Source organism: Schistosoma haematobium, chromosome 2, assembly GCF_000699445.3.
Source record: "Schistosoma haematobium chromosome 2, whole genome shotgun sequence".
NCBI lineage: Eukaryota > Metazoa > Platyhelminthes > Trematoda > Strigeidida > Schistosomatidae > Schistosoma > Schistosoma haematobium.
The window spans coordinates 22490617-22510693 of NC_067197.1; the positions used below are offsets into that span (position 1 = coordinate 22490617).

A 20077-nucleotide genomic window follows, 5' to 3' on the forward strand; every position below is an offset into this window, starting at 1 on the left:
TTCATAGAGTCTGAAGGGAGTTATGATAGCTGTTTTCGGAATGTCGTCAGTAGCCATAGGGATTTGGTTATACGCTTTAACCAAGTCGATTTTCGAAAAGACGGTTGTACCTTTCAAGGTAGCTGTCAAATCGTGAATGTGAGGCAACGGGTAACGATCGGGAATGGTTTCCGCGTTCAATCGCCGATAGTCACCAGTTGGACGCCAATCGTTGCTGTCCTTTTTAGGGACCATGTGCAACGGAGATGCATATGGGCTACTTGACGGTCGTATGATTCCTAAGTCTATCATATGGTCGAACTCGTTTTTCGCTAACCTTAGTTTTCGGGAGCTAGTCGTCGTGCTTTAGAGAATACAGGTGGTCCTGTAGTCGTGATGTGATGTGTAACATTGCTGGTTACACACGGTGGTTTCGGTTGAGTTTGTTGTATCCCAGGGTACTTATCGAGTAGTGGTTGATAGAGTGGTTCGATCATATGCTTAATTGTGACTGAGGATAATCTACAACCAGAAAAGGAAGTTACGCAAACGGACAAATTAGTGTTTCCGTCTACTAGCCTCCGTTTGCGCGTGTCGATGATCAGATTATGGTGTTGTAGAAGATCCATACCAATGATTGGCATAGAAACATCAGCAACAACGAAAATCCAGTGAATGGGTTTGCGTAAACCCACGTTAAGGTAAACGTACCTTTTGCCATGCGTAGCGATCAGTTTTCCGTTTGCCGCCTGTAAGTTTAAGGTCAATTCGTGTAGTCGGTCGTTAGGATTTGCTGGGAGAACGCTAACTTCTGCGCCAGTGTCGACGAGGTAGCGAACTCTCGTTGTCACATCTGAGACGAATAACAGACGGCTTTGTTAGCCGGCTACGGTTGCCGTTTACGCGTGCCGGCTTGGAAGTTTCCCGAGTTGTTTTTCGAGTCACTCGGTTTCGTGTTGGGAAAATTGCAGGGTTTTCTGCAATTTCTGGAAAACTTTCCATACTTGTTATGATACCAGCGCCAGTCGGGGTTATCTGTCTCTCGTGGTCTAGAGACAGATCGCTTACGCGAAATGCTCCTACGTGGAGTGCGCGATCTCTTACGGTCGGTATGAAGATTGAGACAACGCGTGAGTGTATGACATAACTTGATTATGTCATTCTGAGTCGTTTGAGGTTTTCTTTGACTGAAAATACCTCGGTAGTAGAAGGTTTCGTAATTTCTAAAATGCGGTCGGCAGATGCAGCTAGCTCGTCTAAGGCGTTGTTCTGGAACGAGACCAGAACTGCTTGCACCTTTTGGGGAAGTTTTGACAAGAAGAGTTGTTTGAATAGACCTTCGTCGAAAGTTCTTGGGCCTATTACCTCTCTCATCCGTTGCAACATGTCCGTCGCAGAACCGTGTTGCAGGTCGATGTTATTGAAGAGTTGATCTAACCTCTGTCGATCGGTTAGGTCTTCTCGTTTAAGAATCGAGCGTTTAAAGATTTCGTAAGGATCGGAAACATCACTAGTAAACATACTAGGTGTTACGTACCTGTTGAATTCGCGCTGTAGTGCCTTGACTACTGCGAGGAATTGTGCACTGGTGTCGATTACGCCGTGCTCGGAGAAGTCGGCTCCTGCGTAGCAAAACCAGGCTTCGATGTTGTCCGGCCAGAAAGGCATCAGTTGAAACGAAGGCGGGGACAAAGTCTTAAGCTTGAGTACTTTGGGTGTCTGTTCAGTCATGATGAAGTGTGAAGTACGATAATGAACGAGGGAAAATATATATATATCCAAGAAAAAACACGAAAAAAAATCACAATGTTTAAAAAAAATAAAAAAATAAGGCAATGATATATAAAAAATCCCAAAAAGGAACAGACTCACAGTTGCAATTAGGTGTACCAGATCACGTCGGTCTCACCAATGAGGATGTCACAGGTATTCAGTGTTTGACAACGCTTCTACCAGTAACACCTTCTAATATATTTCGTTCCCACCCAGAGAAATCAAAAGACAGAGTCGAGGAGATCGGAAGAGTATATTTGGCGATGACCAATATATCGGAATTCTCTGATCTAATCTGGCTAGCGATTGCGGTTGATGTTGAGCACGGCGTTACCACACGTGATCTGGTGCGGATGCCTGACCGAGCGCCTTCAGCTAGATGAGTCCACTAAAACATATGGTCAGCATCCAATGTCGAAAACTTACAGAGCTATTTATTTTGGGGATTTATTTACCGCTACACAGTCTTTCATCATACAGCACTCTGTGATTCCAGGAATCAACTTAGTTGATGTTCTTTGAATCTTTTATGACACTTTTGAGACAGAGGATAGTTGGTCATGCCGATTGCTGAAGTGTGAGATGAACAAACACTATATATAAGGCAACAATTATTTCGACATTTAAAAGGCAAAACATTAAGTCTTGGTTAAAGGGTTCTGAAAAAGCATTTAGCGACAACCGCTTGGGCGTGCTTGGGCTTCAAACATTTACTGATAGCAACTCCGATATCAGTGTGTATCTTCATTACGTACTTCTGTCATGCCCCCTGTAGGAGCGTGTGTCGATCACCAGGTTTCTTCAGCCAACCCTGTCCTGGGCAACACTTTCAGTTCCAGTTGCTGTTCACTCTTTTTACGTCTGCTTCCAATTCTCAGTGCAATGTGTTCTTCGGCCTCCCTCTTTTCCGTTTCCCTTAAGGATTCTAAGTTAGCACATGCTTCGTGATGTATGTAGATTATTTCCAGCGCCTTTTCTTAATTTGCTCCGCAGCTGGAACCTGGTTTGTCCTCTCCCACAATAGGTTGGTGCCGATGATATCCGGTCAACGGGCATTGGGTATCCTGAAGAGACAACTGTTTATAAATACTTGTATATCTTCAACAATGGTTGTGTCTAGTAGCAGAAACAATAAATCAAATGACTTATTTTAATATCCAGAGTATTTTCCCGCCAATGTTCTGGATTCTCCCCAGAAACGTTTTTTAGTGTGGCTACTACAAGATGATTTGTATGAATATTTTAGAAGCAGACAGCCGTATGAAGACACTCACTTCTGACTGAAGCTTACTTAGTTCCAATTTTTGAGTATTTTTGCCATGCTTTGGGAGGTTATTAGCCCCAGAAATGAAGAAACGATGAGCCATGTTACCACAGAAGTGGTCATTTAAGATAATGGGTTATTGTATTGGGACATCTCTCAGTTTACAAAAAGATAGGGTATGGTGGCAAATAAATCTCCTGAATAAGTCACTGCAAATTATTGACACTGACGTTGATTACTCTAGTTTCACCGAACAAATAACAGGCTGAGGACGCCCGACCAAGCATCCACACCGGGCCATGTTTTTGGTACACTGGGCTGCACACCTCCTAGAACAACAAAACTGCCTCGATTTAGTACACTAAGGTGAATCAACTTATAATTCAATGTACTTCTGCATCTCGTCATCTTTGACTTTCCATCTTGCTAGCTTTGGGATCATCACATAAGAGGAGATTTTGAAAATATGATTGTCGAATTTCGTTTATCCGTCACGCACTATACTGCTGAGGTGCGACATGATCAAAAATACCAGAAGATATACTGCCAGTCTATCTCTTGACTCGAAGTGTGATATACATATATAAAACACAACATGTACACATAATTACCGACGCACATGCACTTCCTTGTAGTTTATAAAACATCATAGTGATAATTAAACGGGAATGTCGCATCTTTTGTACTTGTTAGTGACTTCTCAACACCATATGGAACCCTTAAAAGAAGGTCCCTCCTCATTCAACAGAAACAAATTTTATCATTTTAGTCATTGAAGAGTTTTGAATGAAGTTAGGGTCGGTAAACTATAACATTCTTAGTTGAGCGTTTGAGTCATTTGAGAATCTTCTAATAAGATTAAAACGTTAGTGACTGAAAGATTTTTTGTGCTTAAAATTATGACCTCAAGCTCAACTTGCAATAAATACTTACAAACACTACCTATAAAATTTTTCCGTCTTTATTTGATGATCGGTAAATATAGGTCCTACAAATTGGCCTCAAATCATAGTCAAATTGTTTGTCATACTGGAAGAATCTCTATCTTTTAAGAGGAATCACTGGGCGTTGATGTTTATCACACCTAATCGAGACCTTTGCTGATACATGGCAGTTGGAGTTTAACTGTCTAAAGATGGTGTTTGTGGTAGCCTGATTATAACTGAGTTATTTTCCCTTTAGGCTCTCGACCATGAATATATTAGGTGAGATTTCATATGTTCTCTGAACGATCCATTATATTAAAATATCCTTGAAGCCTGGTTAGGAAGTTCAGAGCCAGAGTCATTATATAGTATAGCTTCAACGAAAGATTGTGTGAGTCAAGCAGTTACATTCCTCTAGTTTGCTCTGAACGAGATGGTAATATCATGTCAAATACACTGCGGAATCCACACGCCCAAGTACTAACACAGTTGACACATCTTGGACAATATTAAGATCATGTACAGGATTAATTGAGCATGGGTAAGGTACTTGTTTACAATCCATTTTCATGAGGTCTCATATAGCTAGAATATGAAGTCTGAAACAACTAGTCAAAGCGTTTAAAGGCCCTGGGTAGCTAAAGCGGTAAGCTTAACTTTTTTAACAAGCGCTTTAATACGATACGTCAATAGCGAGAACCCAACCTATAAGAGCTTATCAGGTTTGAGGTTATTGGAAATAATAACCTGTTTCCTGTGTTATAAACATCTGTTTGAGTTGTCTCAGAAGTATGACTATAAAAAGTTTTGACATTGATATGCCCAAGTATTTTGATAACCTTGTAGCGGAAAATAAATCCCCAAAATAAATAGCTCTGTAAGTTTTCGACATTGGATGCTGACCATATGTTTTAGTGGACTCATCTAGCTGAAGGCGCTCGGTCAGGCATCCGCACCAGATCACGTGTGGTAACGCCGTGCTCAACATCAACCGCAATCGCTAGCCAGATTAGATCAGAGAATTCCGATATATTGGTCATCGCCAAATATACTCTTCCGATCTCCTCGACTCTGTCTTTTGATTTCTCTGGGTGGGAACGAAATATATTAGAAGGTGTTACTGGTAGAAGCGTTGTCAAACACTGAATACCTGTGACATCCTCATTGGTGAGACCGACGTGATCTGGTACACCTAATTGCAACTGTGAGTCTGTTCCTTTTTGGGATTTTTTATATATCATTGCCTTATTTTTTTATTTTTTTTAAACATTGTGATTTTTTTTCGTGTTTTTTCTTGGATATATATATATTTTCCCCTCGTTCATTATCGTACTTCACACTTCATCATGACTGAACAGACACCCAAAGTACTCAAGCTTAAGACTTTGTCCCCGCCTTCGTTTCAACTGATGCCTTTCTGGCCGGACAACATCGAAGCCTGGTTTTGCTACGCAGGAGCCGACTTCTCCGAGCACGGCGTAATCGACACCAGTGCACAATTCCTCGCAGTAGTCAAGGCACTACAGCGCGAATTCAACAGGTACGTAACACCTAGTATGTTTACTAGTGATGTTTCCGATCCTTACGAAATCTTTAAACGCTCGATTCTTAAACGAGAAGACCTAACCGATCGACAGAGGTTAGATCAACTCTTCAATAACATCGACCTGCAACACGGTTCTGCGACGGACATGTTGCAACGGATGAGAGAGGTAATAGGCCCAAGAACTTTCGACGAAGGTCTATTCAAACAACTCTTCTTGTCAAAACTTCCCCAAAAGGTGCAAGCAGTTCTGGTCTCGTTCCAGAACAACGCCTTAGACGAGCTAGCTGCATCTGCCGACCGCATTTTAGAAATTACGAAACCTTCTACTACCGAGGTATTTTCAGTCAAAGAAAAACCTCAAACGACTCAGAATGACATAATCAAGTTATGTCATACACTCACGCGTTGTCTCAATCTTCATACCGACCGTAAGAGATCGCGCACTCCACGTAGGAGCATTTCGCGTAAGCGATCTGTCTCTAGACCACGAGAGACAGATAACCCCGACTGGCGCTGGTATCATAACAAGTATGGAAAGTTTTCCAGAAATTGCAGAAAACCCTGCAATTTTCCCAACACGAAACCGAGTGACTCGAAAAACAACTCGGGAAACTTCCAAGCCGGCACGCGTAAACGGCAACCGTAGCCGGCTAACAAAGCCGTCTGTTATTCGTCTCAGATGTGACAACGAGAGTTCGCTACCTCGTCGACACTGGCGCAGAAGTTAGCGTTCTCCCAGCAAATCCTAACGACCGACTACACGAATTGACCTTAAACTTACAGGCGGCAAACGGAAAACTGATCGCTACGCATGGCAAAAGGTACGTTTACCTTAACGTGGGTTTACGCAAACCCATTCACTGGATTTTCGTTGTTGCTGATGTTTCTATGCCAATCATTGGTATGGATCTTCTACAACACCATAATCTGATCATCGACACGCGCAAACGGAGGCTAGTAGACGGAAACACTAATTTGTCCGTTTGCGTAACTTCCTTTTCTGGTTGTAGATTATCCTCAGTCACAATTAAGCATATGATCGAACCACTCTATCAACCACTACTCGATAAGTACCCTGGGATACAACAAACTCAACCGAAACCACCGTGTGTAACCAGCAATGTTACACATCACATCACGACTACAGGACCACCTGTATTCTCTAAAGCACGACGACTAGCTCCCGAAAACTAAGGTTAGCGAAAAACGAGTTCGACCATATGATAGACTTAGGAATCATACGACCGTCAAGTAGCCCATATGCATCTCCGTTGCACATGGTCCCTAAAAAGGACAGCAACGATTGGCGTCCAACTGGTGACTATCGGCGATTGAACGCGGAAACCATTCCCGATCGTTACCCGCTGCCTCACATTCACGATTTGACAGCTACCTTGAAAGGTACAACCGTCTTTTCGAAAATCGACTTGGTTAAAGCGTATAACCAAATCCCTATGGCTACTGACGACATTCCGAAAACAGCTATCATAACTCCCTTCAGACTCTATGAATTTTTGCGAATGCCTTTCGGTCTACGAAACGCTGCTCAAACATTCCAAAGATTCATAGACGACGTTTTTCGAGGTCTCAACTTCGTACATGCGTATGTTGACGACTGTCTAATCGCAAGTCCGGACAGAGAAACACATCTCAAGCATCTGGATCTTGTTTTCGAACGACCACAAAAACATGGCATTACTGTAAACGTTCAGAAATGCCAATTCGGAACCGACTCGGCAGACTTCCTAGGACACACTATCGATGCTCAAGGTATCCGACCCCTTAGAACCAAAGTGGCGGCCATTCTGGATTACCCAGAACCGAGCACCGTCAAGCAATTACACACGTTTAAGGGGTTCGTAAGTTTCTATAGACGTTTCATACCGAAATGCGCATTACTTATGAAACCGCTAACCGACCAACTTCGTGGAAATGCGAAATCGATTAATTTGGACGACACCGCACGAAAAGCATTCTCCACAGTTAAGGAACTGATCGCTAAAGCAACAATGCTTGCACACCAGGACACCCGAGCACCCATTAGCATCGCAGTAGACGCATCCGACTCGGCAATCGGAGGAGTTTTACGACAATGGGTTAACAACTCCTGGCAACCCTTGGCATTTTTCTCTAGAAGGTTGCTAGACACCGAATCGAGGTACAGCACATTCGGTAGGGAACTCCTAGCTATGTATTGTGCTGTACGGCATTTCCAACACTATATCGAAGGCCGTGAATTCACTCTTTTTGCGGACCATAAACCGCTCACTTTCTCGTTAAGCTCTCCTTCTGACAAGTACTCTCCCGTGAGTCTCGACAACTGGACTACATTTCGCAGTTTACTTCAGATATTCAACACATCTCTGGAGCAAACAATGTAGTTGCAGACGCCTTATCTCGCATAACTTCCTTGAATAGTCTCCAAGGAATCGACCTTCTGAAACTCGCCGAGCTTCAAAAAGAAGACAGTGATCTTCAGCACGAGTTATCGTCCACAACACTTAAACTACGTATCAAACAGATGGGAACAGGTAAGGAAACCTTACTTTGTGACACATCTACAGGTAGGGATCGCCCAATCGTGCCGAAACATCATCGACGCAATGTCTTCAATACATTGCACAAACTTTCTCATCCAGGTGTTCGTGCAACCATCAAGCTTATAGCAGAAAGGTTTTGCTGGTCTGGCATGAATAAAGACGTGAGGGAGTGGGCACGCTCCTGTGTAAGCTGCCAAAAATCTAAGGTTATCAGACACAATAAATGTCCCCTAGGCTCGTTTAAAACTCCCGATGCTCGTTTCGACCATGTTCATCTGGATTTGGTAGGACCTTTACCAGATTCAAATGGATACTCTTACCTCTTAACCTGCGTAGACCGTTTCACTCGATGGCCAGAAGCAGTACCTATCAAGGACATCACTGCTGAAACAGTGGCCCGCACATTCGTCGAACGATGGGTAGCAAACTTCGGCTGCCCTTCAACCATCACTACAGACCGCGGACGTCAGTTTGAATCTGATCTTTTCCGTCGTCTGACCACACTTTTAGGAACCACTCGCTTCCGAACGACTGCCTACCACCCACAAGCAAACGGGTTGGTAGAACGCTTTCACCGACAACTAAAAGCTTCACTATCAGCTGCAAGCGTTTCACAGTGGACCGACGCTCTTCCACTCGTCTTACTAGGTATTCGCAATGCAGTGAAAGCTGACATTGGATACACTGCGGCTCAACTCGTTTATGGAACGACACTTCGACTTCCAGGAGAATTCGTGGATCCTTCGTTCTCTTCAATGAACATGGATCTAACCTCCTACACGAACAGGCTTACAAACGCAATGCGTTCAGTTAAACCTGCTTCCACTCGACCTCAATCAACTGATGTTTTCGTTCAACCTGACTTACGATATAGTACACACGTTTTCGTTCGTCGAGACTCGCATCGACGACCATTCGAATCAGCATACGAAGGACCCTTCAAAGTTCTTCAACGTGAATCTAAGTACTATGTAGTCGATAAGAACGGAACCAACGATAGCATCAGCATCGATCGCTTAAAAGCAGCGTATTTAGAAGGAAATCCTATTCACGTCGACTTTCCTTCGGTACAATCGCACAACGCGACTCCTACACTCATAATTCCTCAACCGACAACCAACACTAGCGATGATACTCCGAATGTATCTGAAAATAAACCTAAAACGACGCGTTCTGGAAGAAGAGTAAGATTTCCAGAACATTTAAACGACTACTGCACGTAAGGCACTACTCGACATTTTATATTATCTCGACTTTTCTTTTTACGATATATATTATATTTAAAAAAAAACAATTTTAATATGCCTATATATTTATATTTTTTTAAAAAAACAAAAAACAAAAAAACATTTTTTTAACGCTATTACGTGTGCTTGAGTTTGTTTTCCATTTTGTTTCGCCGACATTGTGTTTTTACGCACATACGAGTGTATTTCAACATGCACTTACACTTTCTTTTTTCTTTCCCAGGACGGCTGGAAAAGAACGATGCAGTTTACGAGGAGTCGAAATTTTCGTTGTAACTCTTTCTTTTTTTACTATGTTGTACCTCGGTCCCATATAGTAAGGAAAGACGACCAGACGCTGCTACACTTAGTAAGCTATCAGAAGAGTGTTTACCAACGACAAACTCGTTGGGTTTAAACTTCTGGCTGGCCACGTCTTAGGGTCGTCACTGCCCCACTAGGGGGAGTGATCTGTAGCGGTAAATAAATCCCCAAAATAAATAGCTCTGTAAGTTTTCGACATTGGATGCTGACCATATGTTTTAGTGGACTCATCTAGCTGAAGGCGCTCGGTCAGGCATCCGCACCAGATCACGTGTGGTAACGCCGTGCTCAACATCAACCGCAATCGCTAGCCAGATTAGATCAGAGAATTCCGATATATTGGTCATCGCCAAATATACTCTTCCGATCTCCTCGACTGTCTTTTGATTTCTCTGGGTGGGAATGAAATATATTAGAAGGTGTTACTGGTAGAAGCGTTGTCAAACACTGAATACCTGTGACATCATCAACTGGTTAAACTAAACCTATTTCCCTTGTCATATAAAGATAATAGAGGTGTCCTGATCACAATTTTTAAAATACTTAATGGTAATTTTCCATTTTTCCTATCTTCCAACATGGAGGATTCACGAGGATACTTCAGGAAAATCAACAAGCCCAGAACCAATTACTTTTCAGCTGACTATTGACTCTCCAATCGAATGATTAAGCAGTAAAACTTTTTACGTTATCATGAGGTTCGAGTTTATCTGATGATACGTTCGGAAGATGGGTAGATCAAAAGAACCAACAGTGGCTGATCAGCCTCCTATCCTTTTTAAACTGATAAGAAATTGAAGTCAATGCAATATTCACCAAGCTGCTGAAATTTCAACCTCCATCCAAGTAATTGTTATATCTTTCCAACAGTGCTGGCTCCTGTTCAGAAGTTTTCAGGATTACTTGGTCACAGAATCTGATGAAAAAGCCTCTCCGTAGATTGGTTGGAGACCTGTCTAATCAAGTTAAGAGAAAGGTGAACACAAACATAGATAAAAACCAAACGAACAAACTAATCAGTATCATAATTTGGTCCAATACAACCTTGTTGTAGTAGACAAAATTTCCCCTGTTCATGAAGCCTCACCTGAAATTGTAGACTGTCCAATTCCACTATTGAATACCACATGAGTTGTTAGTACAAGTAAATTTTGAAGCGAAGTTTACACACGTTTTGGATGACGGCTGTTGAGAGTAGCCAACGTGTAAAAGAAGAAAAGGAAAAGGAGGAGGAGGAATTACGTCTACATCCACTTCAAGACTCGTAATAAGAAATTGCATTTTAGTTAGATGATTGTTTAGGTGGTGTTATTATTTGTTCCAGTTCAAAAAGGGACTCCTTTGGGATGCATGTCTAGAAAAAGTGGCAACTTTCAGCACTATTGAGCACTTCTGGAGTATACTCACTCATACAATTAGACCAAAAGAGATAACTAATGGCAGCGATTTATATATGTTCAAATCTGAAATTATGCCGAAATGGGAGGATCCGAAAAATGAAAATGGGGGACGTTGGCTAATCAATGTTTCTCCACGACAAGACGTTAATGTGTAATTCGGTTATTTTTTTCCATTTCTCCCCGTGATGTTTTGTTATACTGCACATGAAGATCATGTTTCTATCGATGTTAGGTATTGGTTCATTGCAGTAATATAGTTTATTTCAGTTATCTAACGTTTTCCCTACTAACATTCTTGGTCGATGTGCTTCCCAGGTAACGCGTAGAACACAGGACAGTTTCCTATATGGACTTACCAATTTGTATGTGATCCCAGATAAATAATATACACCCAAGTCTCGACAAACTTTTCCCCTTCCTTATTGACCCCAGTTTTTCAGCAGAATCCATATGAGCAAATGCCAGCCATTAGCTTATAGTCAACAAAAACAAAGTTCTCAACCATGCAGAGCAATGTCCTGGGCACTTGTTTCTGTCACTTGTGCTTACATACCTTGAGTAAGCACTCTCTACTTCAGTTTGGGCAACTGGTTGGTTTTACTAGCCCTCACACAACTGAGTTGTGACTCATAGCTGTGCACATAAATCCATACTTGCCACCTAGGTAAATCACATTTGTATGAACTTTATTCACTAACCGTATGTGGCATCCAGCGCTGTATCCTCGAGTTTGGTTTTCACCTCATTGTGATTACTGCATTGTTTCCAAAAAGAAAGTTACTGTCACAATATTTGTTTCTCTTCACGAGGTTACCTGTTTTGAGTCAGTAATGTGCACCATATCGCTATTCTGCTTATGTTTCTGATTGTGTTCAAATACTGTTGTCAAGTTCATTCTAAACATTAGTTTGCAAGTGACCTGATATTGGTAGTTTTTTAAGGATTAAGGTCAGAAATATCTGCTCCTTTTGTGACTGCGTCTTACATTGTTCTTCTCAACCAGATCTTTTGTTATTGCCAACATTTCTGCTTAACGATTAACAACTTGTATTCTTGTCTCTGTAGTTTTATTTTAACACATAGATATTGGTACAAGGAGGCACCAAATACATATGCACCACACAAATCTCATTTGATATGTACGAGGGCTGTGATACTGCCCGGGTGCCCAAACCGAAGCAGGTGGTTTTCTTAGGGGGTCGCACCCGGAACCTTTGACCTAAAGGTCTGCCCCCAAATTCCCTGGTAAGGCTGAGAGTGGAGAGAGTCCGCTCTCCCTCTCAAAATGCTCTCACATGGCCACGCGTATATAGCCTCTGCTAGGGAAGTCCTACTCATTGCCTTCTCGTGCCGGTGTGTTGTTCACGAATTTGAAAGGACGAAAGGCGAATGTCCAGCGTTTTAACTGGGTTGGTGGACACTGAGAGTCCACCTAGGGGAGTTGGAAAACCCTGATTCCAAACCAATGGTGCACATGGGCTCCAGTATCCTGAAGGAGCAAATGGCGTATGAACCAATCGTTGGTCACCGGCTACCATGGGACTGCATGTCCTTACGGTGCTCCACTGCCTTGTGTCTCTGTAGAGAGCGAGTCTCATCCTACCTAATCAACCAGCAGCGTTGGACCTATCATAACTGTACATCATTTCGAGTCGAAAATTTCGCAGGCGATGCTCGGAAATATGGCATATTGCCTAGTCGTCAGTTACACTATTTGGCGCTAAGTTTTCACGTAATCATTTCCTAGTCACTGACAGTTACTGCGTGTACGGTTCATTTCAGGAACCTTGGTTTTTTAAGACAAATCTGGTCAATATTTTCCACGGAAATTAGTGCGACAAAAATTATTTTGAGTCGGTAGATGCATATTGAGCAATGCGATTGCAGACACCTTGTGAACACATCTGTAAGTCACTGAACTTATCAAATGATCAAATCTTCGGATTGTCCCATGGCTGTTAAAACCGATATATTTGTCGAGGTTGTTTTCTGTGGGTCGGCAAAATACTAGGTTAGGTTTGCTAGGAGTAAAGTCCTCTAATTATGAATCTGTAAGCACTTCTTTCTTTGGCTCCCTTTTACAATTGTTGATAAGTGTTATTCGTGGTCTTAATATGTGCACCCAACTCTAGGTCACATATCTTTTTGTTTGGGTCTTTTTCTTTTCCCTTGAGGATTCCAAGTCAGGGTTTGCCTTGTGATGTGGTTTGGTAGTTTTCACAAAATGTGTCCTCCTTAATTCCCTCCTCAAGTGACAGCCAGTTTGTTTTCTACCACAGTATGTTTTTGCAGCTGGTCTCTGGCAGAGAGGTTTTGCGTAGGCATCTGTTAATAAATTCCTGTGTTTTCTGATGATGGTGATGGTTCTTCAGATTCCAGCTCCATACAATGAAAATTTTAAGCTAGTTCTAAAAATTCCGACTTTAGTCTTAGGCAAAAGCTTTTTCGAGTTCCAGATGTTATTGACCTATAGAAATGCTACTTTTGCGCTACCAGTCCTCGCTTTAACATCTATGTGAAATCCATCTTCATCGATGATGGTGCCCAGACAAGTGAAACTCTCCACCTCTTCATGAGCTGTGTTGTATTTCAGGATCTTGCTTTTTTACTTCTGAGTTTTCAAGTCTATTTCTTCGAAAGCCTCTAGTTGTCTTCGTCTGCATATGTTGCTGCGCATACCTGGCACTGATCTTTACTGCAAGCTGCCAACCATGTTCGACCTTGCACTTCAGTCCCCTGTGGGAGTTTCGTATGTTGGTAATCTCAGAAACTTCATACTGTTGACAAAGATTCCAGTGCTTTTTTATCCTACCTACCGAATGCTTTTTCATAATCAGGGGAGTTGACGTATAGTGATGAGTTACATTCAAACAGTTCTTCAAAAATGATCCACAGTGTCGCAATCAATTCTTACGAAAGCCAACCTGTTTGTCACTAAGTTAAAAGTCTACTGGGTCTTTCATTAGGTTCAGCAACACTTGAAAACTGCCTGATATAAACAAGTGTAATGCCTCTCTAGTTTTCACACTCACTCGTCTTTCATCGGTCTTTTGAAGAGGTATCCGTCTTGCCTGTCTGTTGGCACTTGTTTTTTCCTTCTCAAATCTATATGAAGAGAACGTGGGTTATCTTTGGAACCGCCGCGATGTATGGCTTTAATACCTCAGCCGGTATGCTCTCTGGTCCTGTTGCTTTGCTATCCCAGATTTTTCAGACGGCGTTGTTAATTTCCATTGTTGGTGCATTTTACAGAGTTTTGTTTTCAGGGAAAATTACCTTTTCGTTTAAATTTTGACAATTTTTGTATAGGATGTTTATATCTTCCATTCCAGCTTATGGGATGAATTGTTGATGCTTCTGATCGGTTCCGACTGGGATACAGATGAAGAGGATAAACAGATATGTGGAGCAGTGTTCCAACCACGGGCTCGGGGTAGCAAGCTTTCAGTTTGGCTGACTAGTGACAATGAAGAAGAGACTATCGTAAGAATTGGGAAGCGAATTAAAGAGCGTTTAGAATTAGAAGATACAATATACTTTCAACCTGTTTCTGATCAACGATCACAGACTAGAGGCAGGGATATTTGTACTGGAAAATATGAAATTTAGTTCTATGTTATTGCACTAACATTTGTTTTGCATTCCTTATACTTCTCTTAGCCGAATAAGGAGATTTTGTACATGTTTTCTTTAATCTCCCATTTTTCCATCGTTTTAATCTTAATAGAGGCATTTATTGCTATCCAATAAAAGATTGTTTTATAGATCACAAGATTATGTTCCAGCCTTGTTTCCATAATTCCTTTCCGGATTAAGGGTATTGTTCTTACCGTTTTGTTAATTAGCTATCCTAAAGATAAACAAACTATGTAGAATATGCCAATTTTGTCATTTCGAGAAGCAGTTATATGAGTAATATTCCCGAAGTTAGTAAAATTCTTTGAAATACGATTTGACTTTCCTTAGTATGTGGGTAAGTGTTCAGTTCTATCAATACATAGTCGTGTTATACTGAAAGTTGTCTATTTTGTTCAATATTAGATTTGTTACACAGTGTGGAAACCATAGGCGCTTTACTTTATTAAGTGTCCTGGCCCAATCATGTTTATTAACATGAGCTTTATGTATATTCTGTCTTAAACCATATTTAAATGGTACATTTACTCGTTCAGACTTGATGATTTCCTGTTTGCCATGAATTGGACATTTAGTGAGTTATTACACATCCAGTTTCTGAATGGCTTTCACTAATTTAATTACATCACAAAACATGGAGACCACTAAAAGGCAAGGTTTATGGAGATTTTTTAATGATATTTTGCTGATGCAAATTATAAAGGAATAAAGTGCAGTACTTTTCAGACACTTAGCTAACGTCTAGTGGTATTTTCTTGATTGGAATATCAGAATTAGATCAATCAACTGCTGTGGAAATTTCCCAGCAACTGGTGCTCTTTTATTTATTCGAACTATATTCACTTGGATTGTGAAACATGTATATGTTTTAAAAGTTTAACAACAATTTAATATTGTTTATAGAAGAATTCGATGTAAGAAACGTTCTTTACCTTGAAGGCACTCAGTGGGATTATCATTAGAGATGCCTACACAAAGATATCTGGACTTCACTGCTGTATATTTTAGTGATTTATAAATTTTGTCGGAACATTAACGTTCGAAGGTGTGTAACTTCGGGGCATACCATTCTTCATTCTTTGCACTTGGAGGTCCTGGTCACGAAAGTTGGATTTCAAAGTAATCTAGTTCAAGGATGGTCTTTGCCATTACCGGAACCAATGGAAAGTGAACTCATTAAATTATTTGTAATATATGACCATCTAAGTATGCTCATTCGCAACCCTACACGGGGTTGGACCCAGGAGCGGGTTTATTGAGTAGCATCTTACCATTTAGCAACCAAACTTGAATTCACTGCTCACTAATCGGAACTTTAGTCGACCCGTATAAGGACCGGGTGAAATACTTGCCTACAAGTTAGTTGAAAGAGGGTTTTTAATGGAGTGTAGGTTTACGAAATTGATCGTTTAAATAGTAACCACAGAGACTCACTGAATGGAGCAAAGATTTCCATGGCAGAACAAATCTTACTCATGCAGTGAAATACTTAATATTCGTAGTGATTTGGTGAGTATGCATATTTATGAGAGCTTGACTTATCAGTTGTTTACGTTCTAAATTCGTGAATTCTTTATAGGTGTTTAATTGGAGCTTCTCTTCTAATACGGCGTTCAAACCTGTATTGATGAATAGACCTTGATGCAGTAACTTAAATTTCAGGCTTTTACAGTAATTTCACTGTTGCTTCTGATTCCGATAAACTAAAAGTATGTACATGAATTGCATTTTCAGTGAACATCAACTCCGAGGTACAGATGCTTCCAGTTGACGAGTCCCGAGTAAGACCAGGCGCACGTACTGGATTACACTGCTAGCCACTATCCATCTTGCCCCCAAATGCCCTGGTATTGCCGAGAGTGGGATGGACCCGCCCTCCCCCTCGAAATGCTCTCACATGGTCACGCGTATATAACCTCTGCCAGGGAAGTCCTACTCACTGCCTTCTCGTGGCGGGGGTGTTGTTTACGAAAATGAGAGGACGAGAAGCGAATGTCCGGCGCTTTAACCGGATCCCAAACCAGTGGTGCACATGGGCTCCAGTATCCTGCGGGACCAAATGGCGTATGAACCAATCGTTGGTCACCGGCTTCCATGGGACTGCATCTCCTCACGATGCTCCACTGCCTTGTGGATCAAACTTTTAGGTCAAAGGGCATACAACCACATTTCTCCATTGTTCCATTCAAGCAGTGGGGTTAGGCAGGGTTGCCCAATCTCACCATTCCTCTTCAACTTTGCCATCGTGTTCGTGTATCTAGGTAGCTGCATAAGTGCTGGTGGTGGCGTGAGTGATGAGATCAATTCACGTATAGTGAAGGCCAGAGCGGCTCATGCCAATCTGGGCCACCTTTGGCGCCTTCGTGATGTCAGTCTTGCTGTAAAAGGTGGGGTCTACAACGCGTCGGTTAGAGCAGTTTTGCTCTATGCTTGTGAAACCTGGCCTCTCCGAGTTGAGTACGTTAGACGACTCACTGTGTTTGATCATCGTTGTCTCTGAAGGGTTGCTGACATCCCATGGCAACACCATGTTAGTAATGCAGAGGTTCGGTATCGTGTGTTCGGGCGCAATTGGTGTCACCATCTTGAAACACCGACTTCGGTGGCTTGGACATGTTCTACGAATGTCGTCCCAGAGAATTCCACGTCGTGCATTATTTGCCGACTCTGGGACTGGTTGGAAGAAGCGGAGAGGTGGTCAGTGCATGACATGGTGTCGTGGTATGAAAGAAAGCTGCAAAGGACTGGCTTGTGTCGGTCCTTCACGACTCCTTGTTTAGGGTCCGAGAGATGGTGCTACACAGTGGCTAGAGACGTTATCAGATATGGCTCAGAATAGAAGCCAGTGGCGATCCTGATTTAACCTTTTACTTTTTTCATAAAATGTGGTTGTATCTTCCTTAATTGAAAGATTTCTTCAGATTGTACCTTTCCGTTTCCCCCATTATTATTATTATTATTATTATTATTATTATTATCATTATTATTATTATTATTATTATTATTATTATTATTATTATTATTATTGCTCTGCCTGACACTAATCTGTGGTCGTTATTGTTCATCCTCCTTTCTTATACGCTCCTTACCTTTTTTTCTCTTCCCATTCTCATTGTTTTTTGTGGCGCATGTATGTTTGGTGCCCCCTTGTACCAATATTTATGTGTGCAAATAAATAAATAAAAAGACATTAAACCACGTCAATTATTTACACAATCCGACGCTGCTCTCCGAGATATTTCTCCATTAGTTTCCATACTACTGATAGCTGGCAAGTAGTGCAGTGTAGTTTCATTAGGCTGACCTCAGTAGTCGATATAACATTGATAGAAGTGACGTGTGTGCTAATATACTTACAAATTTTGGCGGGTATGAATCTGAGAAAAAATGGTGCTGTGTTTACTGGTTACTAGTTATTTACATCCCCAGAAGTTTAATCTATGTGATTATAATGTCAACCGTATTTATGGGATAATGAGGCTCGATGGTAGAAACAAAACCTAGTGGACAGTTACACAAGGTAAAAAAAATAGCAGGGATATGATTAACTATAAGAGACAGCATGATCCTTGTTCGTTCACTCAGTAAAATCGAATATGCAGCCAACTCTTTCTAAAAGCGGAAAATAGACAAATGTACGTATGGAAAAGGTATCAGTGCAGTAAGTTTATGTTATGGTATGGTTTAGTTGGCTAAAGCTGAACTGAAAATCATAGGGAAGGTTTATACTTGTTGACTAGTTGATCATATCGCTTTTCGTAGATCTGTGAAGAGCTTTATCAATTGATGACCAATAGGTGAATTCTGTAATCTTTGACATATAAAGCAGATTTCATTATTTTAAATCTTATAAAATTAATTTAGATACCAGAGAAATATAATAATTTGATAGCAGTTTACTAAACTTTGGAATTTATGCCAAAAAATCTTTTGCAATTAGATATGCTTTAAAACTCGGAGTAACTGGCAACATGCTAATATCCTTACAGATTCAACTGTAACTTGATAAACAAATCCTTTAAGTAAAGAGGACGAATACTTCAATAATAATAATAATAGTGTTGATAATGCTTATGATTCGAATTAATTCTGAGTAATAATTAAATCCATTATCGTTATTATCACTTTCGTCCAACTACCATTTTAAACTAGTTCGTATATCATATGATATGAATGGTGGAATAATGCTTAACATTTGATTATTTTAGTACGTTTTCATCACTATTTATCAGATAGTATCCATATGCATTTATAATTGGAATAACTTTTTAAAATATTAATTTGGTAATGTATGTTAGCTGTTTAGTTTTATTAGGAAAATGTGATTGTTTAGAGAGGATACTACATTGAAGGATGAGTCCAATTTGAAGTATATATATATGTGATAGAAAGTTTGTAAATGAAGCCTTTGAGTGATGTTTTAACTTGATAGGCTAGTGACTGACCTATGACACATGTATTTTACAACCATTTCTGGTTCAAGCAACTTCTAATCATATATATATATATATAGGGAAGGTTTGTCCTAGATTGAGATTTTTACAAGCTGTATGCACCTATGAACTATAAATAGTTAATAAGAAATTGCATAATGATAAAAGAAATTTTATCAAATGAAAAGGGCATACATTCTTATTATTATTTCAATAAAGACAAAGATTTATTATAGTTGTTTGTATTTCCTTATTGAAATCACATTTTCACTATAAAGTAAAACTAATGTGATCATTTGATTTAATTAATAACTCGTCTAACAAGTACAAGTGTATGTGGTCATTATTCTTGAATTATACTTGTAACGACCGAATTACCAGTATTCGGTTTGAACTCAGGACTGACGAACCAAAATTTATTCGAATAGGCCAGACTACGTTCTTCTGTATAGCTCACACACTCATATTAGATTATATCAAAACACAAACTATGTGCTCAATTTAAACGGTTCTCAAACGGTACAGCCTGTGCTATGCAGTCAGAAGTTTCTCTGACCCAAAGTAGTGTGCTGAGAGTCAATAAAATATTCCCAACAAGATGGGATCAGATATCTATCTGCAGGGATTCCAGCAGTCCTCCCAAGCAGACAGTCAAAAGGTTAACAGTCACACACTGAATCACGCCATGACCTTGAGCTTAGTCAAACACGACCTTACTGTCAGTAGTCCGGCAACATGCAATAGAAAATTAGGTAACAAAAGATAAGCCTTTAATCAAAATCACATAATAAAGGCTCAGACGAGGAAGACTGGAGGACAAAAGGTGTGGTTAAACGAGATATGAACAAAGGTTAAGATATACGACAGAGAGAAGAAACAGATAAATGACAGTACTGTCCAATAAAAAAGCTGCGGAGGGATTTTTATCGTTCTCTTTGCGTTACAATACTTCTTGAATAAAAGAGCTAATTATTTTACTAGGCTACTCAAGATAAAGTAATCGAAAAAAGTCTTGCAACTTGTAATCCGA

The 20077-nt window shown here is 40.6% G+C and overlaps 1 protein-coding gene across 2 annotated transcripts; it reads left to right on the forward strand.

Annotated features, from left to right (window-relative positions):
- Nucleotides 1–10470: 10470 nt before the first annotated feature.
- Nucleotides 10471–18984, forward strand: EIF4E (translation initiation factor eIF4E; the record flags this gene model as incomplete). 2 transcript variants are annotated; one of them, XM_035730877.2, is made up of 3 exons in its annotated part: nt 10757–10842; nt 10881–11129; nt 14311–18984. In XM_035730877.2, the coding sequence occupies 3 exons, from the start codon at nt 10757–10759 to the stop codon at nt 14585–14587; spliced, it is 612 nt and encodes a 203-aa protein (XP_035585550.1). In that variant the 3' UTR covers nt 14588–18984. The 2 variants fall into 2 exon arrangements, with proteins under 2 accessions (XP_051067823.1, XP_035585550.1); XM_051214641.1 differs by having other exon boundaries at nt 10471–10842; nt 10881–18984.
- Between the last annotated feature and the right edge of the window lie 1093 nt (nt 18985–20077).